The 27801-nt window shown below is 35.3% G+C and overlaps 1 protein-coding gene across 5 annotated transcripts in view; it reads right to left on the bottom strand.

Moving 5' to 3' along the window:
• Window positions 1-27801, bottom strand: part of LOC111056951 (1-phosphatidylinositol 4,5-bisphosphate phosphodiesterase classes I and II) — a 282347-nt gene that overhangs the window by 123996 nt on the left and 130550 nt on the right. For all 5 annotated transcript variants that reach the window (XM_039428256.1, XM_039428257.1, XM_039428255.1 and 2 more), the window contains one exon: window positions 15013-15090. In XM_039428256.1, the coding sequence (XP_039284190.1) occupies window positions 15013-15090 (78 nt within the window). The remainder of the gene's footprint in view (window positions 1-15012; window positions 15091-27801) is intronic.

The following is a 27801-nucleotide window of genomic DNA, read 5'->3' on the forward strand; positions in this document are numbered from 1 at the left end:
GATGGTTGGAGAGGCAAGATTGAGGAGGCCAGGGCTCGATTTGTGCTGTAGGGCCATCGATGAAGTAGAAGAAGTCATTCCTTTTCAGCATGATTCCTACATGTACATCGAAGATTTCAAGTGAATATTTTTGATCTCTATTTCTAAAATGAAGTGAAGCTTGATTCTACAGTATATACAGCGGTCTTTGGAAAACAAAATCAAGTTCAGCAAGCAATGTTGCGGGGAAACGTGCAGCCAGCTAAATAATTCAGTATCATTGCAGTAACGCTCTTTTAGCGAACAACGGCCTGAGGCTCTCTGTTATGTGGTGAAGAACGTCTACAGGTGTTTTCGAGCAGAGAGCTGAGAGGCATCTCTCAACTAAATGCTTGACGCTCTGTTGCATCTCAACTTTTTGTTTCTGCTCCTTCAAATGTCAAGAATCTCTTGTCCGGGGAATGAGCCTCATATCTAATTCAAGGCTTCTTTTTCATTTGACTGCTTGCACAATAGTTACAAAGTTGCGAGGTTGAGCGATGTTCGGGGCCGTCTACAAGAGCATGACTGGCTGTGGAAGAGTGGGTGTTGTATCATATTGACTCACTCTCTCTACACTGAAATGACCGCCTCTTCAACACAGCAACAGCCAAGAGCTTGTCTCGTTTACTTAGGAGATTGTGCCATGTTCCAAGCGTTCAGCAACGTTTGCCATTATATTTTCATTCACGGTCTGTCACCCTTTTATGTATGTGAGCGCCTAAGCTTGCTGGAGATTACACAAAAGTGCATTGGAGCCGTTTCTTCAAATCTCGCTCTTTTTGTCTCACTCACACATCACGTCTGTCTTTCTCACTGATATAGTATGACAGTATTTGTGTGCACTGCTAAGTGTTTTCAGACTGTCATCACAGTTCAATGTACCGAGACCTAACGATTACGCGAAAGCACATAGGTTGAAAAGATTACGAGAACTTTGTTATTTCATTTATGAAACGGGGAAAAATTTGTCGAAATGTTGACTATCTTTACATGTCAGTTGACAATGTTAGTGGCATACATCATAACTGCTCAATAGAAAAATAAACAGTGGAAAAGTAAAGTACTATCTCACCCACTCCCTAATTTACTATCACGAATTGGAACGTACTCTTTAGCTGGGGTTTCGTTTGTTCGTAAATGCCGTCGTCGACCACGACAGGGTGAGGTTCTCAGATTGGGTAGATTTCAACAATCTGTCTAAATAACCTAAAAGATTATGTTCAATTGTTTTAATGGGTGAGGTTGAGTTTATACTTTTAAAAGTATCATATATTCGAATGAAATTCATCAAACATTTCTCATAATAGGTACCACCATATAACCATTTTATCCATTTTATCATGTAATTATTGTGAGAATGAATAAAAGCAAAAACCTAAACCCCCAAAACTACCCTTTTACCTTAGAAGCATAATTAAACATAACTTTTCAGATTACAGTATGTCATAAGATTCGACGAACTGAACGGCGTAACTCCCCACTTGTTTCAGTTTCTCACAAAATAGGCACTGGATGAACTGATATCGGGAGGAACTGAGACCCTCCCCATGGTAAGATTGCATAATTTTCTCATACTTGGCTATTACAGAAGTGGGAGTAAGCACCATCGTATCAAATTCTAGGTCCTACTGTATGCAGTGCAATTAAGACAAACATCAACGTACTCGGACATGATAACAGACACCTCCTAAAACAGTAGTCTCAACCAGTGCCAGATGGGACTTTCTGTGATGAGGGTAGCGTCCCCGTAAGTTTACAACATCCTCCTGTTTATGTGGGATCTGCTTCTATTGTCTCTAATCCCTGAGACAAGCAAAAAATATAACTTCCATAATACGACTCAAGATTGTAGCCGCAAAGCTGAAGATAGGCAGTAAGTGTTGTTGTATAGAGGAGATTATCTTCTTTGATAAAAACAGATTGGAACCAATGTCAAATTCATGTGAAATTTCTAATTACAGTTCCAAATTGAAGTTATCCATTCAAAAATATATGTGTATTTCTTTTATGTGACATGGCGATTGCGCTCCAACTGTTAGATAGGTCTACTTATCTGCTTCATATAATATGCACTTTTCTTTTAAGTTTATATGTATAATATCTGAGCTTCAACAAAATTGAAAAATAGAAGCGTAATGTAGTCCAGTGAAATGGTCGTTTTTTCAGGAAACAGCCCCGAAAGAATTTTTCTCGACGGTTCTATATGTATTTTGAGTCGCTGAATTCGAATCTGAAATTTTACTGACACGCCAGAGGGCGGCTTCACCCCTAAAAAATGTGTTTTTCGAGTAAAATCATTCTCAACGATATCAAAGATAATAAAATGTCCAATAAATTGAGTGGTCGCGCTGTACTCTACCATTCTTGGTTCCGGAGCGAAGAATTTTCAAAAAAGGGGTATTTTTCAAGGGTTTTTCAAAATTATGCAAACCTACCACTTCTACCCTATACAACTTGTATCTTTTTCTAGTAATGATTAAAAACCACACATCACGTAAAAGAACAATTTAATTCTGAACAGGATTCCTTGAGAATTTTAGAATTTATTAGTGGGGGGAGGGGTAATACACCCAAAAATAGAAAATCATGTCCTACAGCCAAAATTTGAATTGTCAATACCTTTTCAAGGCCTTCCTATTTCCTAACAAAAAATAACCTTATTTCGGCTGAAATCATCTTACAAGAGTTATGTTCTATGCGAATCACCCTTTAATATCAGTATTTCCTAATGGGGGGCATAAGGATACGTCAAGGATCAAAGCTTTGAACTCATAACTTTTGACTGAATGATCTCCTCGTACCGTACTACAGCTCATTTTTCTCAGCTCGTCAAGGCGGGTCAAATGATAGAAAATTCCTGTTCTAGTGTATTTTGGCTCATATTTCAATACACAGAAAAATGGCCAATTTCTATATCCAAAACTGTGTATCTCGGTAACCCAAAATGATAAAAAATGGTACTTGGTCTTGATTTGAAGAACAGAATCTCCTCTTTCATTTGAGGTAAATGATTTTTGTAAAAATATAATCGTGAAGTAAGATACGTCTGTTCCAAAAAATCAAGAGATTTGCAATATTTTCCACTTTTTCACAGTCTTGAGAGTTTTTCGATAATAAACAGTGATGCAAGATGGATTTAAGGCAACTCAGATTGTAGAGCATGAAATTCGCAAGTTTCTATATCATGCATCGTACTCGTTTTAGAGACTCTTAAATAACAGTAAAATCGCAAAAAAAATAAAAAATAAAAATCATCATTATTTCAATTGGCTTCAAGTTTTGAACGGTATTGGAATCAGAAGTATTGTTTATGAGATATTTGATATTTGATATTTGATATTTAATAGAGAACATCTTACGTTACCAGGTCTGATAAGACCTATGACAAACACTAAAACATGATGAGCAAGAAAATATCAACATAACAATGCTAAGATAGATTTAAATACTATACAATAAGAATCACTTATTAAACTAAGTTATAATGAATCAAGAGTTAGGTGCAGGTAAACAATTTAAAATACAGTTTATTAAGTGATGAAAGAAGATAAAGAAGGGAAGCTTAGGTAGAAAAGATGAAAAAAAGGGAAATGAACATAACCAATAATACCTTTTTAATTAATAGCGGAGTTTTAAATGAAATAGGTGAAATAGTTAGAAACGAGAAAAGAAGGTTCAGAAAGAAAAATGTAGAAGAAGAAAAATATCATAATGAGGAATAAATATACTATAATGAATAGAACGCTAGTAAATAAAATTATGGCTGACAATCTAAACAAACTCATGTGTTTATAGAAAAATAACTGTGGGTGAGAATTTAATGAAATACTCTGCTAGTGAGGAAATTGCAAACAGAACTAGATAATTGACATGCATTGGATAGAAACATAAACAAAAACAAAGGAAAGAATAAAAAATGAGAATCAGTCCTTTCTGGAAAATAAAAGTCAGTCCATTTTGGAATATAATTATCAAAATAAAATAAGTCTTTTTAAAAATAAAAGTAACACTTTAAACGTTCTGATTGAACAATATCACACGGAGTCTGATTGCAGTTGGCTCAACTTGGCGACATACCGCCGACCACCTTCGCCAGTGTACATGACTCGGCCGTCACTGGTCCACACGTTTTTTACGCCATGCTTGGCCACCATCTGCCTGTAAAGAGCGACGCGACGCCTCGTAAGGTCTTCTCGCACGAGGACGCAGGAGCCCTTCAGCTTGCTTTTGTTATCATAGATGAGGCGACAAGCTCTATAACTTACTAGCAGGTCACCCGTGCTTCGCTACGGGAATTAAAAGATAAGATTATTTTTGTGAAACATTTATAATCTAAATTCTACCAAAATTGTTATAATCGTTTTTGAGGTTAGGCCACAATTTGACATGAGAATTATTGAGTCAAATCATTTGAATAATCATTGATGCTCTGTAGAATAGTAGTCCAATTGCAGAGAATTTTGTAGAATATTGGGCGGGGCTTAAGAGTCGACCTCGAATTTATTCATTGGCAATTGATATTTTCCGTTGACAGTTATCAAATTAGCAGTGATCATGTTATTTTTGCTTTTGCTTGATGCAATTGAAGATTAAATTCCAAATTAAGTTGATTCGGAGTTTTATGACTCTCGTATTCATATTAGTTTTATGACTCTGTATTGTAAGCTATTGTATATAAGTGTATAAGCCAGTATATATTGTAATCTACATAAATAAAGTACTCAATCAATCAATCAATCCATGGACCTCTTGCTTATTCTGAAATTTTTGGCATAGCATGACACTTAATTTTTATTTCACTTATTCAAAAGTGTGACAGCAGCCAATCCACTGATTCTTTCTTTCATGGAAGTCCATTCATACAAAAGAGTCTATTCATTATAGTTAGTATAACATTTATTGTGGCTGATTCCTCATGTCGTAAACTTTACTATCATAAATATTAAAGTGGGATGAATTTTCATAAATCTGAATAGAGTTTATTCAATCACTTTGATTATTGACTTCCATTATATGATTTCTTTCTTTGATCTTAGCTTGAAACCAAAAGCTTAGAAATGAAAATTTGGATGTAAACTAACATATAACTCAATTTAATTCCTATCTAAAATATAGGGGCACCGAGCTTCACTTGTTGTTTATTTATTGATAAACAGAACACAATTATTTAAAATGTTTGGGAAGGACTAACAGGCACAGTCCAAAACTGTTTCTTCCCCGAATTTTAATTTATACACTATAAATAGTCCGAAAAGTAAGTTATGTTCCATACACTTGAATTCAGATCCAATTTTAATCCAAACACTTGAATTCAGATCCAATTTTAATCCAAACATTTGAAAACAGAAAAGTTCTGATTTAGATTGTTTACAAACCAAATTGAATAACAAGAAACACTCACTAATCACTTGAAACTGTAAAATAATGATTAACTTTGAAAATTATGATATACTCTAATTTAGGATGATTTACCATGTCATGTCAACTAATCAGATTATTTTGATCAAGTCGATTAAAATTTCTAGATTCAAAAGCTGAACATAATTCTATCTCTCTCTTACACAAGCAATCACATCTTCTGTTATCGACAGACAACGAAATTATCATCTGTTTTCCCAAGAATGAATAATTATTATCCAGCTCATGTCCTTCAGCGAGTTTCCCGGGGATGAGACCTAGTGAAATCGATTTTTTTATATCATAAACCTACTATGTTCCAAATTTCGTGAAAATTGTTAGAGCTGTTTTTGAGATCCGTTGGACATACATAATCATATAACCATATACAGAAATTGCTCTCTTAATACCGTATAATAGGATTGACAACTTTAGTATTGTGATCTATCAATATTAATAGGTTTGTCTTGTGTCATGTAATGACATCATGAAAGGAAATAGGAGCAGCTGATGGAATATTATGTTTTTTTATTTAGTTTTTAGCTGATATTGAAACATGAAAATATCAGGCCCAGTAGCACAATAGCCTGTTCAATTTCAATCAGGATTGAATTTCATGAGAATTAATCAGAGCAGGGTTTTTTCAATTGAAGACTTCTCTCATTAGTTCTCGTGGTATTTAGTCCGGATAATGAATTAACAGACAGTGCAACTGGCTCTCTCAAGGCCATGGCTGCGTACAAACATAGAGCGATAGAGGAACCAATACAACAGAAGCTTAAGAAATCAGTCCCATTTGTATCACTTCACAATAAAAATTACATTAATTCAACTACCATATGTTTGGAGAGATCGATTTTGAATTTCTTTTGCTATAATCCGGTCACTTTCTGAATCTATTCTTCCAGATGTTCCATGAATACTGTAATGTTTTTATTCGCTGTGGCTACAGTTACGGTAACCGTAGCTCGTATCGAGTTCCGGTAAACATTTGAGCATGCGCGGCTACCGCTATTTACATGTGCATTGTGGTGCTTGTGGTTTTTGGTCACATGGTTATGATTTCTAAGTAACTAACTAACTTCATTATTAACTAACTTATTTCTTACTAACTTCATTGAAACGATAGGTTATCATAACCATGTCACCAAAAACCATCAACACCACAATGCACATGTAAATAGCGGTAGCCGCGCCTGCGCAAATGTTTACCAGAACGCTAATGGAGTTACGGTTACCGTAACTGTAGCCACAGCGTTTTAAATTAGTTGGGTCGCCAAATTTGTTGACTCAACTACAGCTATTGTAATCTTTTCCATTTGCACACACTCTCTCACGTTTTCAACAGATTATGGAAACTTTTTTCCGATCAGCTGCTACTTGAGGGACCAATAATCCTCTCTCAGGGAACTTCAGCGAATTTTCCCAGAGTTGAGACCTGTTCCAAAATAATGTTCTTTGTCGCAAACCCACTATATTCCTGATTCAATAAAAATCGTTAGAGCCGTTTCGAGATCCATCCGACATACATACATATCCACAAACACACATATTCAAACAGAAATTGCTTTCTTAGTATAATCATAGAAAAACAATAGCATAAGTAGGTATCCCATGGCATAGGGCGTTTATGCCGCAACTTTTACTGTTATCTCAAGCCGATAGCCCACGTAGTTCTTTCCCGTGAAGCTTTATGACGCTGGTAGTCTCTCATATTGTGCTGTTCAAAACTCTTACCCGGTCAAAACAGTAAAAATCAACAGTAATCGGCTTGGGATAACAGTAAAAGTTGCGGCATAAACGCCCTATGCCATGGGATATCTACTTACGCTATTGTTTCTCTATGTTATAATAATTGACTTCAATGATTATGATTTCATTCAATGAGAGCTTATTACACAAAATAATAACATCTGGCATCAAAAGCAAAAATGTCAAACATGATTGAAATTGAAACAGTAGCGATCATCAACATTATTATCTTCATCTGATCTAAAGTAACCAAATTATAGTAAGATTCACATCAATGTGTCAGCATTGTTTTAATGGGGAGCATTGATGCTATTAATGAGGAATACTGACAGTCAACGAACTAATATGCATATTCTCTAATATTTTTAAAAACAAACAATCAATGTTTGGGAATAATTGATTCATGGGAAAAGCTTACTTCTATGGAAGATATTTTTATATTAGGAAAAGCAATAACAGCTATTTGGCCGTTCTAATAAATAACTCCATACTTCTATGGAAGATATTTTTACATTAGGAAAAGCAATAACAGCTATTTGGCCGTTCTAATAAATAACCCCTTTCTTTCGCCCAAATTATATTTTGGCCGAATTTCCTCATTCTTTGCAAATAGATTCCACAACGGACACTTCTGAAGTTTTAAAAATACCCTCCATTTATCATACTGAATTATTAGGATTTAATCGAAACTGTTTAAGCAGTTTTCGCGATGTCGGATTATACAAACAAAATTAGTCTTAATACAAAAGGATGAATTGATTGAAGCAACTCCAATCATAAAAGTTTGTTTTATGAAAAATAAAAATTATCTATACTACAAGGTATAGCTCCGATTGAAGCAGCAGTGCCCGATCAATTTGTTCTCGATAAATGCATTCTAATTAGTTCTTCAATTTGGTGTCAACCTAATGAAGTCATCTCAAATTGATGCCAACCTGACAAAATTATTAATTTAGTTGCCAGTAGTCAACAACTGTTTTGAAGAGGTACTCTATCTAGATTATAGTTCTATAGTAACATATGATATGGACATTTCAATTATAATTAAGAGATTGGGAGAAGAAGAATATACATGCTAAAAGACGAACTTTAAACCCTTATAAACCACCCTTAGAGTTGATATATCGCCAAAAGATTTCTTAGTGAGCACCTACGACGTATGAGGAAGCTATATTCCAAGTTTTGTTGCAATCCATCCTGTAGTTTTCCAGAAATCGTGATCAGTGGGTCAGTGAGATAAGAATTTCATAAGTATAGATTAACTTGACAATTATTGGTCTAGGACGATTTTCTTAGGGATTTTTTCGGCCTACCCGATGCGATCTATCGATTAGCTGTGGATCGAACTGTAGTCCCATTTCATTTCGAAACATATCCACAACCAAACTATCGGTGTCCTCGTTAGCTACTTCATTCACGCCAAATATTCGCAAATTATTTCGTCGATGATACAGCTCAAGATTGTCCAGAGCTTCATCATTAGACGCATCACACTTTACAGGTCGACTTTTTAAGACATTGAGTTCTGTTTTGAGTTCACTGATTTCAGTCTTTAGTAGGTTAATTTCAGACTGCATTGCTAAAAGTTTATTGTCAATAAGGGGAGCTAGCTTGTCGGCTAATTTTTGCATCACAGAATCATCAATGAGAGCTGCTGTAACGTTAATTTTATTGCCTCTAGGAGAGAAGGTGAAAAGTTAGATTCATTATCGGCCGATAAGGAACGTTTGATTGTACTAGGCGCTCCTACAGCAGTAACAGAGTCCAACCGCTTATCGCTAGCCTTACCTCGACCGGCATTAGGCCTTGTATTCGCTGGCGACCTATGAGACATGTTGTTTTCTCAATTATTGGCACTCACACACTCAGTATTAAACATTTGAAGTTATCTATACAATAAGCAGCACTACTTGCACACTTCCACCAAGTTTCAACAGAATTACTTTACGAAAACCCAGTCAAAAAGCTATGAGAACAGGAGCTTGAAAATCACGTCTACTCTGCGTTCGTTCTCTCGTTATATCCTCCAAGATAGCAGCTTTGAATATGCGTGATTGTGAAAATGAGGAAAATATTGCAAATTTCTCGCATATTCAAAGTTGTGTATCTTGTGTAAAACTTTAGATAAAAAATCTGGTGTGGCGCACTCACACAACTTTCCTTGACGTTATGAAAATTGATCAACTGACGCAGTGTTCCCGCGCATATCAAATCTATTATTCTAAGATCTGAGACAGCTGGTGACAAGACAATAGCGCTGCAGACACACGAAGTCTGCTATCTCTTCATAGTGAATGATTTAATAGAATCAACAGTTGCCAACAGTTTGCAATTAAATGATCTTATTTTCTCGCATTTCGAGCTTATTTTCAATTTTAGGTGAAGATGTTACTGAACATAAATTGTAGAAATATTTATGCTGAATCTTTTCCACTAAAATTTTTTTGTTTGAATTGTATCTGAAGCCTGATAATAATTGAGAATCTAAAATCAAATTTTGCATAGATGGGGCGGTGCTCCTGAATTTTTTACAGATATGGGACTTGTGGCAGTCGATAGAGCTTATCAATGACTTTTTTAGGTATGAATTTGATCAAAATCGTTGTAGCCGTTTTCGATAAAATCGCGAAAAACCCTGTTTTTGACAACATTTTCGCCATTTTAGCCGCCATCTTGAATTGCATTTGATCGAAATTGTTCGTGTCGGATCCTTATAGTGTAAGAACCTTAAGTTCCGAATTTCAAGTCAATCCATTAATTGGGAGATGAGATATCGTGTACACAGACGCACATACACTCTCTCACACACACACACACACACACTCACTCACACACACACACACACACACACACACACACACACACACACACACACACACACAAAACACACACACACAGAATTTTCTCCTCTTTACACTCCCATAAACCATATTTCTGATTCCAATACCGTTCAAAAGTTACAGCCAATTGAAATAGTATATTTCGCACCTAGGGTCGAAAATGTACGTTTTCCGGCTCGAGATCACGGTTTTCAAGTTCGAGACGAAGTCGAGAACTTGAAGCGTTCAAGAGCCGGAAAAACATTTTTGCCCATGTTGCGAACGCTATTTTTCGCCACACCAAAAAAAAAACTTCCCAATATTTATAAGAAATTGAAAAATTAATAAAATTCAAACAGCCTATTTTGATAGTTTGAATCTTGGTTATGACAACTTTTACTGTCAATTAATTTCAATATTACTAATTAATAATTTACAATAGTGACCATATTTTTATACTATTAATATTTCAAATAATTGTTTGAATTTTTATAGCTCGCGCTTCGCGCCTGGTGCAATATCTCATGGATAGATGGATGAATAGAATTTTCATTACTATTTTGAAATAATGTGATGAAAAAATTAATATAATTGCATATTTCACAGTTTTGTCTCAAAATATATCTAAAAAATTGATTGAAATTTAAATTATGGTAACTAATATAAAGAATAGCTAATGAAAGTCGAAATTCATCGACAAAAAAAAAATGTCATTGACCGAGATTCGAACCTAGAGCATGTTTGTTATTCACTGAGCTTTGAGTTCTGATGTATTACGCCTTTACGCTCTCGGCCATTGCATAATGTGGAATGTAGAGGCCTGACTGATAGCACTTAGCATACACGTAATACTGTAAACTAGACTTCTAAAAAAGTTTACTTCACTCCTAAAAAGCGTACAACCTTTGACTATAGAAAGAAGGTTGTTCTTTCTATAGAAGAAGGTTCTTTCTATAGTCAAAGGTACAACAGACTTTGGCTCATGACTTATATTATTAAAATTAATATTATTATCTGTTTCACAATAAAATTTTCACTCTGAATTAAGTCAGGTAACATATGTAGGCTACTATAATAGCGGCATATTTGAAGCCGGTTTGCCGGCATTTTCACAACAAAATATTGCTCTGAAATCATAGAGAAAACATTCGAAGATTCAATCTTGAGTGGGCCTAATGTTTTCTCTATATGGTTTAATATTAAAGAAAAATTATCAAAAAGTTTTAATAATGAATTACGGAAAAATTACTAGGAATTTTTTAGTCAAGGCTGAGTTTCACCAGTAGGCTTACCTTAAACTTCAGATCTCTGCTGTATTTTCTTGTTATTATAGTTGATTGTATTGCATTAAGAAGTGGAATTCGATAATAAAAAAGAAACAATTATTACTCTACCTCACTTTTAAATATATTGATACAATTATTGTACTTTGATTTCAAATTCGATTCTTCACTTTTAAATACTTGCGATACGTACCTTTCTGACAATGGACAATGCAGCCATTGTATTCATTGTTTGATATCAAAAACACAATAATAAATATATAGACGTAATACCGCGAGTCACGATACATTATTATATAGATTATCACAGTCATTATGAGATCATATCTCTATGATTTTTGTGAGATCGGACACGATCAGCTGTTATTCAAGGTCATTTTACAGCCCTAGGGCCGTAAAGTTTTACCGGCCTGGTCGGAAAACAATCACTTTCAGCCTCCATATGACGCACGTAAACCAGCTCATTACATCCAAGTGTGGCGAAAAAGTAATTATTTATTATTGTGACATTATTTTTGGTGTCGCATATGCCCTGCTGGCAGCAGTCAGTAGAGCAAAAGATTTTTGAATACTATTAATATTTTTACGCCTCCTGAAAGAGAAATACCACAAATTACTTACCAGCTCTTCAAGGAGCTCAAATAATTCTCTGCTTTCAATGGCTGCAAACGGTGGCTGCTTTAACAATTTACAGTTCTCATGACTGATCTGGTCAACTCCACAATTATAGATGCAGAAGAGGTGGATAGATATAAGGGTTCTGATTTTTGTACTAGACACCCACTCGCCACCATCTGACAAAGGGGTCAGCAGTGTGAGATGATACCGAGTGGAATCAAAGGCGACACTCTATCAGAATACCTTATAAATTCTATTAATTTATAGTGCTGCTGCAACTTAATACTATGACCCTTGGGTTCTTCCAAATCGGATGTGATAGTTCTGAAAAATTTAAATAAATCTTGAGAACGTAATATTTCAGAAGATTTAATAATCAACGCTGTATATCGCCGATTTGTCCAACTTATTCGGTGAAGAATGTAGTTGGTTGATAATTTAAATAATTTGTCAATAATAGAAATAAAACAGACTAGAACAAGATTGGTCATGCATGAAGACAGGATCATAAATGAAGGGTACACCATTCAACAAATAAATATATAATACACATGAAAATATCAATGAGCAATAATAAAAAATAGAATGATAAATATAAAAATAATATGAGAAAAAAATGTATATAAATATATATTGCAAAAAATATTACAGATAGCTCACAAAAAGGTTTTACTTTGCTTATTAGCATCAATTAATAAATCTCGTGCTTCTTTAATCAGCATATATTCTGTCTATTTATATAGCTCAGTTGTCGACTTGCTGTTGCTAGTCGAATAGAATTTATGAATCTTACTTACATCAATATGAAAAATAAAACTATTAAAATATCTCAGGGCTTGGGTTCGGCCTCTGGTGGAATTCAGATCAAATAATTTATCTTGTGAACATGAGCTTCCAAAAATTCTTATAAATAACTGATAAAAAAGATTAATAAGTGAGCATATATAATAAATCAAATATTAAATTCTCATAAATTGTTTTTATTAAGACTTTCCCTTGAATTTCGAATATTTGTGCAAATTTCAATATTAAGTTAGATTTTTAAATAAACCTTCAATGAGCTAGCTTTATTTAATTGCAAATGATCCGTAGCACTGAGGGCCCTCTTTAATAACTATTGAACTCACATGTAGATCTTTCACAATTATTGATGGTGGCCTGGATTCGTCTCATGTGTCCTAAGCCTTTTCTGGTGGGCTGCTGTTGTCCTCTTTAGTGGGAATATTTAAATTTAACAACTCATGTCATACTGCGACATCACTGAGTTATATGAGATTTATTTTTTATTACATAAACCAAAACTTAACATTTGAAAAATCATTTAACGTACAAAAAGGGATTCAGTCTAATGCTCTCATAAATGGTGGGTGTCCCTGGTGACCTCTGGCAAGCAAGTGGGCTATGGGTCTTCCCCTATTCTTTCTCAACGATACTTCCAACTTTTTAATTTGCATAAAATTTAAATATCCTCTCCCATTGGTGGATTTAAAATACTCCACAATTATGTAATTTAGTACTGTCAAATAGTCCATAACATAACAGCGTATTACTATCCTTAGATTGAATATTTTAGTCTTAAACTGTTATTTTATCTTGATTACATAATTTTGTACATTCTATAACAATTAAAAATCTTTATAATTTCCATAAAGACAACGTGGAGATTTTGAATTAGATCATTTTTAGCGCCGATCAAATACTGCATTATGATTGGTACATCCCTAGACTGTAACATGTATTACTGCGCTCAATAAAAATAAATCCCATTTCCTTTATCTTTTTTTTTGTTTTTTATTATTTACGTTCATACTCAATGATATAATAAATATTTTTGTGTTTTTTTAATCGTTTTTTGGTAACATTTATTGGGAATGCTTAGTTCACTAAACCCTCTTATCCTAGTCTTAGTGAATACCGCCTAGACGCAACTAATTTGCCACAAGGTGTCTGACTAATTTTCAAATATATGGCTCGACCGATTACTAAGGTCGCCGACTCGCTAATGTCAAAGAACCTAACCTCAAACATTATTATTATTATATTATTAAATAATTGCAACAAGACTTTTATTTTCATTTGGCTGTTAATAATCATAGCCTTGAGAGCCATTATTATCTTATCTCTAGACAATTGATACCGTACTGGTGATAACATATTCAAGTTTCTTGTGCTGAGACCTAACAATTTTATTACAATATTAGCTTTTGGTTAGCACACAAAAAATATTGTTACAATGTTTATTCATTTTTTATGATTTTACTGTTATTTAAGAGTCTCTAAAACCAGTATGATACATGATAGGAATTTGCGATTGGTCTCAAAGAAAGAGAATTTCATGCTCTACAAGCTCTACAATCCCTACAATCTTTAAAATTAATATTGTAGAGAATGCTTCTACTCGAAAAACTCAAGGTTCTTGGGATTGAATGGAAAAATTAAAAAAAATCCGAAATTTTGGGGGTGGAGCCGTCCTCTGGAGTGTCAGCAAATTTCAGATTCAACTTCAGCGCCCAAAAATACATATAGAACCTGGAAAACAACCATTTGACTGGACTAATGGGAAATATTGGTCTGACGAGTTGTGAACTGATTACAGCCTTGGACACACGTGTCATGCAGCGTTCCGATATTTGTGTGTGTTGGGGTGGAGGGGTGGTGATAGGGACAGATCACATGTGTGACATGTACCATCTTAGCCCATTGTCATCCGTGATTGGATCGGCATGTGTACGTGATAAATAGTGTGTAGACGAAATTATTGTTCGCAGTTTTCATTTGCAAAGTCATCAAATATTGTTTGATACGACTGGTCCCTAATCTAGTATCTACTACATCTCACAATAGTGACAGCAGGGACAAAAATAGCCACAATAACAAAAAAATGTAAAAACCGAAATCAAATAATTTTCAAGTTTAAACTCACATACCCAAGTGAAGAATATGAGGTTTTCACATTTTGATCAGGAAATTTTTTGAGGAGCCTTAATGTTCTTTTGCAAAAAAATTCAATGTTGTTGGAGAAAATCTGAAGAAATTTTGTTGAATAATCAGTTCAATATGGTTTGAATTCCAATTGTGAATCAGGGATTGTGAAAATTGGGTTAGTTTTGAAGCATATTCACCTTGTTTTGATCGATCCAGTGCAGGTAGAAGCCATGCTCATCCACCTTCAAAGTGACTGGCGTGCCAGCCCCTGGGTCCTGGAAAATAACATCTCATTAGTCAACTCGGGCATTCACAACTGACATGCTGCAAAATGTCTAAAGCAACAGAAACAGAGTTAATGAGAAAGACTGAGAAAATGAGTGGCAAGGGACAAGTTGAATAGAATTCTATACAAGATTTTATTCTACTTGAAACTCGAAAGGTGGCACGGATACTAAAGTATCAACTCAACATGCAAATCAACTGGAAGCTAGGTTGAAGAAGAAAATGAAGTCACAAAAAGTGAGAAGATTGTTGACATTGAATGAAAAGGATATTCGAATCATAAGTTTATCCAACAAGTATCGGTAGTTGGGTACTGCCGTCACAAAGATTGTTCCTTTGAGGATGTTGTAACACAATACAGTAATTAAATTGCCAACCAAATTGCAGTTAACTCATAAAGAAAATTGTTATCTCTGAACTCAACAGAGTTTCCAGTTACTCACTGAGAATACCGAAAATGAGAATGTTGTGCTTATAAAAATAGAAAAATTCTACAAAAAGTTTCGCAAATAGTTTTTTCTCAATTTAGTGATGTTAGAATTTTCCATACTGTAGGCTACAGAAACTAACATACCACGGAGAATTAAAACGTCCAAGATTTTTATTAATTCATTCAATTCAGTCACAGTAGCTATTGGAAAACGGCAATGTTTAGCACGGAACTGACTAGTACCGAACACCTAACTAATGAGACATAAATAGGCATGGATTACGTCCTATTAGTATTATGACTTTTCAGTTAAAAACTCTCCCACATTCATAGGTAGAGATATTCAATAAGCTCATCGTTGATGTGGAATAGAGATTTATGTAGACTAGTTTTAAAATACTATCCCATGAACCAATGAGTGGAATTGCCTCCCTCATATCGTTACAAATATTGTTAGCAACTTTAGCATCTACAGTGTCATGTTCCGACTCTTCATTTTTGCAATAGTTGTCATGTATTCAGCAATACAAACAGTCATTTTCCATTTAACATGTTCTTTTTCTATAATCATGATTCATGACGATCTGGGTTCAGAAATCCTCAAAAATGATGATTGAGCACGTTGTAGCTGTCTTCTATGTGAGCTCGTGTTGAAAGGATATTTAATATAAATTTATGGGGAGAAATTATCTACTTTCAACAGAAACAGGGTTTTGTACAAACATAGAAACTAGGATGAGCACATTTTCACCTCTGGATTTCCAGTAACACGGAAGAGCGAAAAGTACTAATGTAGAGTTATTATTACAAGGGGGTCCTGGGCCTTGTCATAACACGTCCACGCCATTATGTTGACTGAAATCTATATTGGCCAGTAAAACAACAGTAAAATACCGCGTTATTAATTATTCGCACGCTTGAGCGAGCGCCGCTTGGGAAATTCCGAAGATGAGTCGAAATGGCCGTATTGTTTCTTTTAGCGCCGACGCTTGGAAAATCATCAGCGCATTCTCTCACGGCTTTTCAATGCCATATCTTATTGACTTGCATGCGTTATCATAACTAAAAGGTGAATGCCAAAAGCTCATATTTACAAGACTTCTAAAAAGTAACGTGTCTTGTCTGAGATCCAAGAATGCTATTCTACAGTTGTCAAAATATTGAAAACTGACCACTAAAATCAGTGGAAGAGTTTTTGGCGTTTATTCTTCTTACTGACATCTCCAGGCATTAGTCAGTTTTCATCACATGATTAGATAAAGATACTCAATTGAGATTATTTTACCATCTATATAAATAAAAATCGAGCCTCAAATTTTGACATTCAATAAATGTTTTATGTGTGCACCGTATTTGATGATTTTTTTTAGTTTTGTTCGTTATGTTCAGGACCAGGTTTATGACCTATCAAATTTATGATCCGACTTCAGGACTCTTTCCTACGGTACTTCAAAGTTTACATGTAATCCTTATGGGACAAGATTTGTGAGCTGGCCCAATACCTACTATTACTTCAGGCCCCACAACTAATTAATGACGTCATAACCTGTAGATTGATTCTTCCTTGAATTATAGTAGTTTCTACTAGCTTATCAATGTATGCTCTCTCACTATTGTTACTGTATCGATTTACAAGTAATAATAGGTATTGGCTGGCCACACCACTACCTCCGTAAACGTTTACCTCTGTTTACGGAGGTAGTGGCCACACACAGAAATAAAAATCAGCTGTTATAATCATTGTGTCATCCAACAGCCGTCGTTAGATCTGTTTTTCAATTTTCTTTCTATTGATTCACAAAATTTCAATTCTTAATAATGCCACGGTACGAACGACGTCCAAACTTGGGTCGTAGAGCTCGAAATGCTGTAAATTTAGAATATTCACGGGAAAAACAGCAGCAAGGAGATATACCATTCAATTCCCAGCAAGCTGCATTCAACTATAACTGAAAATACAAACTGCTGCACAACACTAACTAATCACATAGGAAGTCCGTATTGAGATATAAATGTAAATACCGATTGTTGGATGATTTTCATAAAAATATGGGTAGTGCATCAGATTAAGCCAAGGCTAAGCACAGCACACCTGATGAGACGCAGCTTGGTGATACAAAGTGTTGATTTTATGGAGATTGCCTTATCACACCGTGACAGGCCATGCCCGATTCAGTGTGAGTGAGTTCTTCCATTCAAACCAATAAGCAAGAAGCACCTGTATGCAAAATGCTGCATTGCGACTCCTCAGGTGTGAATCCAGCTAAAGTTTGTCATGAGATGCATTAACTATTCAGCGGTACGTAGTTCGCCGGGCCAGCTTGTGATCAAATAAGAGACGGTAAGGGTATTGGAATGAAACAATTTTGATCTTGGTTGGTAGCTTGATTACCAAACACAAAATAACAGAATAATTTGGATATGGTGAATTTTAGAAGAATAGTGATTGATATTTTTCAAGATTAATACATTTTTAAACGGACAGGAGTTCACGAATAAATGTCCCGCGGCCTTATTCCCAAAAAAAACAAAGAAGGTAATAGGTTTTCTTTTTCACATCAATAATCTAGTAAAAATAGACATAAAAAAGGGGGGTGTATATACTAGTAGTTCTGTGAACAGTAGACTTCGCGCAGTTGAAAAATCCATCAGAGTGAAATATGTCATGTCCTAATGTGTCGGTTTCGGTGTAAATATATATATATATATATTATATATATATATATATATATATATATATATATATATATATATATATATATATAACTTTACAATTAAAAAGGAAAAAATATATATCGCACTTCAATAAATATTCACAACGATTCAGTATAACTAATAAGATTAGAAAAGGACGATATTTGAGTTAAATTCAGGAAAGTCAGTGAAGGGGTATAAAAAAGGGGTATGAAAAATATGTATACACAAGGACGAAAGAAGAAACAATTAAAAAAAGAGTTAGTAGAGCTCATAAATAATTATTTAATCATCAATTGAGCAGCATAATGTTTCACAAGATCTTTTAAATGTATTGTAGCGGTCATAGAATGGGTGGGGTCAAGGAATGGGTTTAGTCTATTGTTCTATTTAGGTAGGAATTGAAATGAAATGGTGAGCGGTTCCGACAAACGGTATTTGAAATATCATATTAAGTCTTGATCTATAGCATGGAACATGGACATTTTACAAATTGATGAAATCTGGCATGAATATATTATTATTTAGAATTTTATATAATAACATTAAAATGCTCTAATGGATCTTCTGGTTTTTAATTTTTGGACTTTAAATGTTGACCTCGAAGTTTCAGTGGGAAAAGCTATTGGACAGAATGTATTATACTTTTTAAAATAAAGATACCTCAATAACTTATTTTGAATAATCTCCAAAACATTAACGGCAGTGCTCGACGGCATATCGGTGTGTAAACAACTAATGGCTGTTTGGGCTGTTGTATCGACAATGCTAATAATTTTATGTAAACAGCTATGCTACTATTATCAAAAGCTTACCGAGTTGAAAGCAGAGAAAAGTCGGAAGAAAATACTATGCTATTTCAAGTTATCAATTGCATGCCTCACTGCATGCAATTAATAGTCCACATAGCAGCTGTTTTTTCATTAAGTTACATTGAGATATTGAATTGCATGCAATTTATAATCCACTCGACAGCTGATTTATGATGAATAATTCTATAGTCTTATTTTTACGGTAATATTGGCGTTCAAAGGAGACTCCCTTTCCTTCTGTATTTTCCTTAGAATGCAACATTTCAAAAAGCCTTATGAATACGTCGATGCGAAATTCAAAAAGGAACATGACTGTCAAGTTCCATGAAAATTTATTGCTGCGTTTCGCTGTAAATGCGGAACATAAATATAAACGAAAATATAAACATAAGGAGAAATGCAAAACCGTCGACTTGAATATTAGACCTCACTTCGCTCGGTCAAAAATGAGATCATTCGGAACTCTCTATCTCCAATGAGTACTGAGTTATGATTTTTCTAAAATAAGTGAAATTTAAAGAAAAAATCAACTTTGTTGAATTTTAGTTTTTGATCAACAGTATCTTCCGATTGTTACAATTTAGATGTCAATTCAAAATACCTTTGGGCGTAATTTTGTGCTATACAATCTGAGATCAGGTAGAGCGCTCTATCTCATATAGATTACCAGGTACAACTGACAACAATGCTCCTTGTATTGTGAAAAACACCTAATTTTCAGCTTCAACCATTACTACCAACTACATTGCCCTCGTATTGATATTTCGCACATTGATTATAAGTTCATGAGATTATATTCAATGAGAATCACCCGTTAGATGCACTTCATTTCAGCATTTCCTAGTGGAGAGGCCTATGGACACCTCAAGCATCAAAATTTCAAACACTTATAACTTTTGACACAATGCTCAGATTTTATCGTACTACACTTCATTCTTCTCGGCTCTTCAAGGCGGTCCAAAATCATGCATCATGAGTCCATCATGTCCTTCAGCGAGTTTTCCCAGGGATGAAACTTGATGCAATCGAATTTTTATATCATAAACCTACTATGTTCCAAATTTCATGAGAATCGCTAGAGCCGTTTTCGAAATCCGGTGACATACAGACATATAAACAAATATATAAACAGAAATTGCTCGTTTAATAGTATAGAATAGGATTTCCATGCCAACAATATTTTGTTATAATCAATCATTCATTGTTTTTGTAATACATGTTCAACTTGAGAGTTTTCCCTATAATGGTAAGCGCACACAGATCATCATCGGACGGACGGCACGCATCGGACGGATCGGACGATTCGATTTGATGCATTGTTTTCAATTGGAGTGCTCATACCTATATGATGCGGATAAGTATGCGCACTCCAATTGAAAACAATGCATCAAATCTAATCGTCCGATCCGTGCCGTCCGTCCGATGACGATCTGTGTGCGCCTACCTTAAATATGAAATCTGTTAAGTCATTTGATAAAAGATGGCAGCCTTAGCAGCAATTTACTCATAAATACTGAGCAACCTGCACCTACATTATGCACTTTCCAATCGAGCAACCTTTCGACAAGCTACAATGGCTTGTACGTTTTAGCTGGGATTACCGAGCCTTTGCCGGGATGTGGTGCGACATACAATATGTGCTGCACACTTTGATTGATAAATTGCGTTTACTCGTTGATTAGCTTTAGCCTTAGATTAAGGAATCAGCCAGCGCCAGCGCCTTCTTCATTAAGGTCGGTGAAAGCTCCCTCAAAGGAGCACTTTGAACGCCCTAGAGCTCACTTTTCGACGTGCAACCAGCAAAGGCTTCCTCCTCTCACCTCCCACTCACCCCAAATTTAATGGTCCGAAACTCAGGTCCCAACTGTCTCTTAGACATTCATCGCTTACTTCTCCACTATTATACATCTATCTCAACCTTGTTATTCTCTGCTTTTCCTCTAGTATTCTTCAATGATATTCTTAAATCTTCTAAATAATCTTCTTATTGATCTCATCCTTCATTTCCACTTCTCAGTTTTCCTCTAATACATACTTCCAATTTATAGAAGATAATCTTCCTCGTCCAGTCTCCTCTCGTTTCTTCGTTCTTTCTCCATTCTATTTGCATCATTGGCTACGCCATATTTCTTTAAATATATATATATATATATATATATATATATATATATATATTTATTTATTGATAAGTTTTTTTACTGTAATACAGAAAAATAACAGAGTGACGAAAAGGTCGAGATCCATTCACATTGGTTGGTATTTCAATATCTTGAACAGGATTATATATTATAATAAAATATATTAAGATATTGGAATGACAAGCAATTGTGAATAGCCATATTATGGCTATCATAATCGTCCTCAATAGTTCTCAAATCACTCTTTATTTGACGTTTCATCACATTCTGTGGTGTGCACAGAAGGCTTTAGTCGGGAATTATTACGTTTATAATTCAAGTTCCAATGAATTGTGGAGAGGACATTATTACGATTGTATTTCGATCAGAGAAAATGACGAGCTTCCACGGAAGCAGATCCAATCAAAACAGAGTCTCGAAGATGACTGGACTCGAACAATGTGCGCTTCTATTCGAAATCATCACCTTCCAGACCATCTCTCCTCTGGAGCTGGAGGCAGCCGAAAGGTCGATAAAATAATGAAAAGCAGCGTGGAGAGGAATAAGAGGGGAGGAGACTCATTAATGAAAGGGGGAAACCATCGTTGTGATTCTATTCGCCACCGCAATCTAGCAGGAAATTAAACTTCCTAATAAAATTCGCTATCTGTCGAACGACGGCGGCAACAACCGTGTCGAAATCGAAAAATGCAATTTGGACTCCAACCGAAAGCAAACTATTCAGAACATCGCTACACACGTGACTTGGAAGAAAATCGCACGAACGACGTGTACTGTTACTGAACCAACGACACTCACGCCGATTAAACAAACGCCTCCGCCTCTTTTTCAATACACTTTCACCCGTCGCTGCCCTCCCTCTCATTGAAGCGAGGACACCCTGCAACACCACCAATAGGCCTAGTCTAGGTGTGAAGGCTCGTCAACAACATGCATGCATGCAAACCACACTTGACAACACCATGTCACGTATTCAGGCTTATAAGGATAGTCCACAACGCAGGTACAGCGTAAAGGTAATGTTTTGAGCGAATTTAAAGACTAGAGAATCTGGACTAGGAACATGCAACAAGGATACAGAGCAAGCTGAGTTATAGTGATGATGATGTCGTGGTATCAATTTACTAGATATTGATAATGGTCTAAGAAAGAAAACTAATTTATTCACAGAGTTTTGATCAAAAATTGGTTGACAATTACCAGTTAATTTATTCAATAATGATACAGAGTACGGAGCATGAAGAGAAATAAAATAGCAATTATATTTTTAATCACCGCGGAAGTTTTAGTCGAAACATTACTAAGCTTGAAATAAAAATAGGTTCAAGGTACCACCCGTTTCATATTACAAGATTACATAAATGTTTTGTTTTAGATCATTAGTGACATTATCAAATTCAAGCGAAAACAAAAATGCCACAAAACGAAAATCAAATACAAAAAAGGGTACTCTGATTTTATTTTCAATCCAATAAAGCCCTATGCAACTCATTATCATTGAGCTTATTCAACAGCGATATCAGATTCATTACTTCGACATCTACCTTGATTATAATTCATAAAAACGTAATTTTCACGCTATCGAACTTTGTAATCTCAAATATCCAACTCAATAAGTTTAAAAGGACTCAAATTTAGTACTATTATTTCAAGTTACGTTCAGAACATAAATACTGGGCTTTCGCGAAGTTAAATTGGAAGGACGATGAAGATGATGATGGTAATGATGATTGAGAGATTATGAGACCAGCAGCTGTAGGTAACTTTTGAAACACCGGGGAAAAATGTTCGAATCTATGACTGCAAAATACAACATGGACTGATGCAATCTCTAGACCAACGGTTACTGGACCTTACAATTATTTGAATACTGAACCCTGATCTAATTGAGAGATTAAACGGAACTTCAAGGCCAATTATTTCCCGCTTGCCTCCTTCATATTGATTTTCTCATATTGAATCCACGATATTTTTATTGAAATGTTTAAATGTTTGCATGTTTATATGTTGCGCATTTACGGCGAAACGCGGTAATAGATTTTATGAAATTTAATAGTTATGTTCCTTTTTAAATTGCGCGTCGACGTATACACAAGGTTTTTGGAAATTTTGCATTTCAAGGATAATATAAAAGGAAAAAGGAGCCTACTTCATACGCCAATACTGTATTGGAGTAAAAATCAGACTATAGAATTATTCATTATAAATCAGCTGTCTAGTGGACTATAATATTACAACCCGTTCAAAAACATCGAACTTCTTGAAAATGTATCTTTCCATCAACGTTGTAGATAGTTGCAGCCAGACCTGATAACAGCACTCACACTCACACTCACATTCTGGGACGACACGTCACGGTACGATAGGACAGAAAGCTCTATGTTTATTTAGGATTTTCCTAGATATTTTAAATTGATTAATTATTTAATAATTTTTGAGAAAAAATAACAACAGGTCAATGTAACTTACTGAGGTCTACTGTTCACAGAACTACTAGTTTAATACACGCATAATGTGTTGAATGTGAAGACAGTGTTGAATTAAAATGAAATAATCACTTAGTTCTGATTAACAAATCTTCGAGACTTTGTTTTTGACGAAAAGATCCGATTCCACCGTAAAAATTCTGATGTACTGTAAATCATGTGATAAGGATAATTTTATCCTGGAACATTGCACGACGAAGCAGGATTCTTTGCAATTTATAGTTGAGCTTCGTTATCTGAAACTGGAGTAAAAATATTAGGACCTTTTACAGTACCTAGAACTGTTGTTAAGTGGCTCCCGGATAACAATGCAAGCAGCAATTGATCACAATAGTTTCATACAAAATATAACTTTTCATTGTGAGCTAATCTCATTTGAAGCGGCACGGAACAATTTCGTTCAAGTTTCTGGAAGCGGGTCCGTAAATTGCAACCATTGTACGCTTTTCCGTAGGAAATCTTCTTCCTTTGTTTTCGCTAGGATTATGATTGAAAACATTACAAAGTGATACTAATTTCCTTTTCGTAGTAAAAAAGAAAGCCGTTTGGGATCTTGAGCGAGATACGGAGCCAAAGAATACGATGTCTCTTCTTTGTTTAAAACGGGGAAAGATTAATGAAGTCGGGAAATAGGTTTGTACAGTTGTTTGGTGGATATAGAAATGGTGATGCGAAAATGGCACTGGACTGACTTTCATTGGAACGCAGTCCGCAAACGGGACCACCACAAAAAAGTTCCGGACAAGTGAAATAAAGAGAGCTGAAATGTGGATTACAGTAATATGATGCGACAAAGAAAGAGTGAGAAGATGGTTTGGTCACGTCGAACACCTTTCATGACAACCCCCTTCGACCGAGTCTCCCACCGACACCGACATTAAAGCCTCGACTCACAATAATGTCCTGCTTGCTTTATAACTAAACACAGTCGACGCAAATCTGATGTAAATCACACTGAATAAAAACACAGTCTCAGCCATTATTCGTCTGAGCAAAAACATAAATATACATTCCTTAATGAGGTGTGAATAAAGCTATGAGATATTGGCGAAGATCTAAACACTATTCAGCCCGGTACCTAATGGATGAAAACTGCATGTCTTATATGAGACCATGAATAAGTTTCAAAATGGAACATTTATGTGATTGCTGAAAACTTACACAAGTCTCTCGACTCGGGACGAGTCTTTTATTATTGATTGATTCTTTATGTGTGGAATACAACGGCTTGAAAAATAAACTTGAGCCATAGATATTATAATCATGTTTTTCTACAAGTATTGTCAAAATCTCAAGTTATTTTGGCTATGGTTATTTGATTTTTACTGTTTCATTCTAATCTGTAGGAAGTTGATATTGTAATATTTACTGCACTTGTCATGATAAACTAGTATTTAGATGGAACATTTATGATGTTTTCATTCACGTGAGCATGGGATGGACAGGAAGATCCTGATAAAAAATTTATGCAGTTGAAATATAAACCAGGTGAGGCTCGTTCATCGCCACAAGTGAGGCGTGTCCATCCTTCTCGTCAACTCTACAGCTATAATCGGCAACAAATTCACCCCAACTTTGAGATGAGACTGGCAACTATAAGTTGCACTTCGTATGACTGTGCAACTGTCAAGTACCTATTAATAATGTTGGAGGTCTAGACGAGAGCTTAAATTCCCCACATGGAACCAGAAAGGCAGAACAGCAGCTGCTCCAATGCTGAATTACCTACTCTACTTTAAACTGACGGCTTTGACAGCTCAATCATCGAAGTTTGCCTTGTTTGTCCTAGTTGATGCATGTTCCCGTTTTAGTTCTAGAACCGCATAACTACTCTTTATGATCCACGGATTTAACATCTACAGAAAAACTCTAATTAAAAATATAAAACAAAACACTTATTAACAACTAGCAGGAACCCGTGCTTCGCAAGGATCTATCTCCAAACTTGATAATCTGAAAACTTGAAGTAATTAAATTTTGAAGAATTGAAAATAGGCCTATAACCATCCTTGATTAATTAAGAATCTAGCCTATATGCAAAATTTCAAGTTAATTAGTCCAGTAGTTCAAACGTGATGATGCGTCAAACATAATTTCCTGTCCCGTACGTGTATAAGCCAACTCTTTATTTTATTATAGATATAGTTAACGACTGCAAGAGATAGGAGTGTGGAAAAGAATAGTTGTGAAACTATGATAGCGCCAGAAGTATCTCAAACACAATAGTAGGTACTAAATGAACTTTTTGAAAGTGATTTGAAAAAAAAATGTTAAAACAACAGAACTGAAAGTTGTCAACCTTATCATTCTACCTCCATTTAGAGAGGCTTTTGTTTTAGCCGAATGATCTATATATATATATATATATATATATATATAGGAAAGTTGCATCAGCTTACAGAAGAACTGAAACGACAAAAAAAAAGATCTTAGCGGTTCAAGAAACCCGATTTACAGACAATTCGGTTTCTGATTATAATAATTATAGGATTTTCAGATCAGGGACGAATAGGAAGTGTGGAAAAGGAGCCAATTTGTTTGGAATGGCATTCCTTGTAGAAAGAGGAACAATTGATTCGGTAAAATCGATAAAACCAATAAATAATCGGCTGATGACATTGAGGTTCAAGTGTAAAAATAAAAGCTATACAATAATAAACACTCATGCCCCTTGTAATGGAGATAACAAGTCGGACAAAGAAGGGGTTGAAAAGTTCTGAGAGACACTGGAAAACGAAATCTCTAAGATACCCAAGGAAGATGTCAAGATCCTCTTAGGGGACTTCAATGCGCAAATAGGTAGAGAAAAAAAGTACAGAAAAACCGTAGGACTGTTTCCTGCCCACAAAATGACCGACAGGAATGGAATGAGATTGATCCAACTCTGTCAAACCTTCAACTTGAAACTCAGTTCCACTTCTTTCAATAAAAAACCCAAGAAACAGAAAACATGGAGATCACCAATCTTAGCCCAGGGTGAATTCCAAATCGATCATGTAGCAATTTCCTATTTCCACCAGAAAGAAATCCGTGATATTCAATTGAGAAGAGGGGCAAAAATAGACTCTGATCACTACTTAAGCCGAATAAGAATCAACTTTACACCTAGAAGAAAACAGACTGTAATTCCTTCTGTAGCCCCAAAGTTTGATATTAGGAAACTGAAAGAGTCTAGTACAATCCAAGAGTGGGAAGACACTCCGACAACTAACTGGACTGATTTTCGTGACAAAATAACTAAAATTGCTAAGGAACAAATCTCCTTGAAAAAGAAACCGAAGCATCCTTGGTGGAATTCGGTATGTGAAGAAGCCATTAAGCTCCGTCATGAAGCATTCCTGAAACTCAACAGTAACAAGTCGGAAGAGAACAATCTATCTTTTTTACAGGCTCGAAAAACAACAAACAAAACGATAAGGCAAGAGAAACGAAAATACATAAATTCTCAATTAGATTCAATTGAGACGGACTTCAGAAATTATAATTCACGTGACTTTTACAAAACTTTTTCAAATCAACTCAAGGGATACACTTTTCGAAATATTTGTTTCAGAAAAAAAGATTGGCATTGAATGATCAGGAAAATTGTGACGTACTTGCTGAGTATTTTGATGAGCTTCTCAACTGTACAGAACCTCAAGAGACATTTCCGCCCCTGAACACTCTCCACAAGAACCCGGATTCATTACCTCCAACTGAAGAGGAAATAGGTAGACACATTAACAAACTTAAGAACAACAAAGCAGCAGGTGAGGATGGTATTGTTGCAGAACTCCTAAAGAATCTGGGGCCAAAAGCTAAGAAAGAGCTCTGCAATATTGTTACTGAGATATGGAGAACCGAAGAAATCCCAACAGACTGGAAATGTGCTCTATTACATCCACTGCACAAAAAAGGGGATCCCTCGGACGTGAATAACTATAGAGGTATCTCCCTTCTTCCTGTTGCGTATAAAATTCTATCTTTGTGCCTATTGGAGAGAGTCCAGAAGCAATTGGAAGCACAAATCTCGGATCTACAGGCAGGCTTTAGACCTAACAGATCTTGTTCAGAACAAATCTTGAACCTGAAATTGATCATACAAATGAGGAAACTCCGCAATAGACCCACCATATACATTTTTGTTGATTTTAAAAAGGCA

This window comes from Nilaparvata lugens, chromosome 5 (assembly GCF_014356525.2).
Source record: "Nilaparvata lugens isolate BPH chromosome 5, ASM1435652v1, whole genome shotgun sequence".
NCBI lineage: Eukaryota > Metazoa > Arthropoda > Insecta > Hemiptera > Delphacidae > Nilaparvata > Nilaparvata lugens.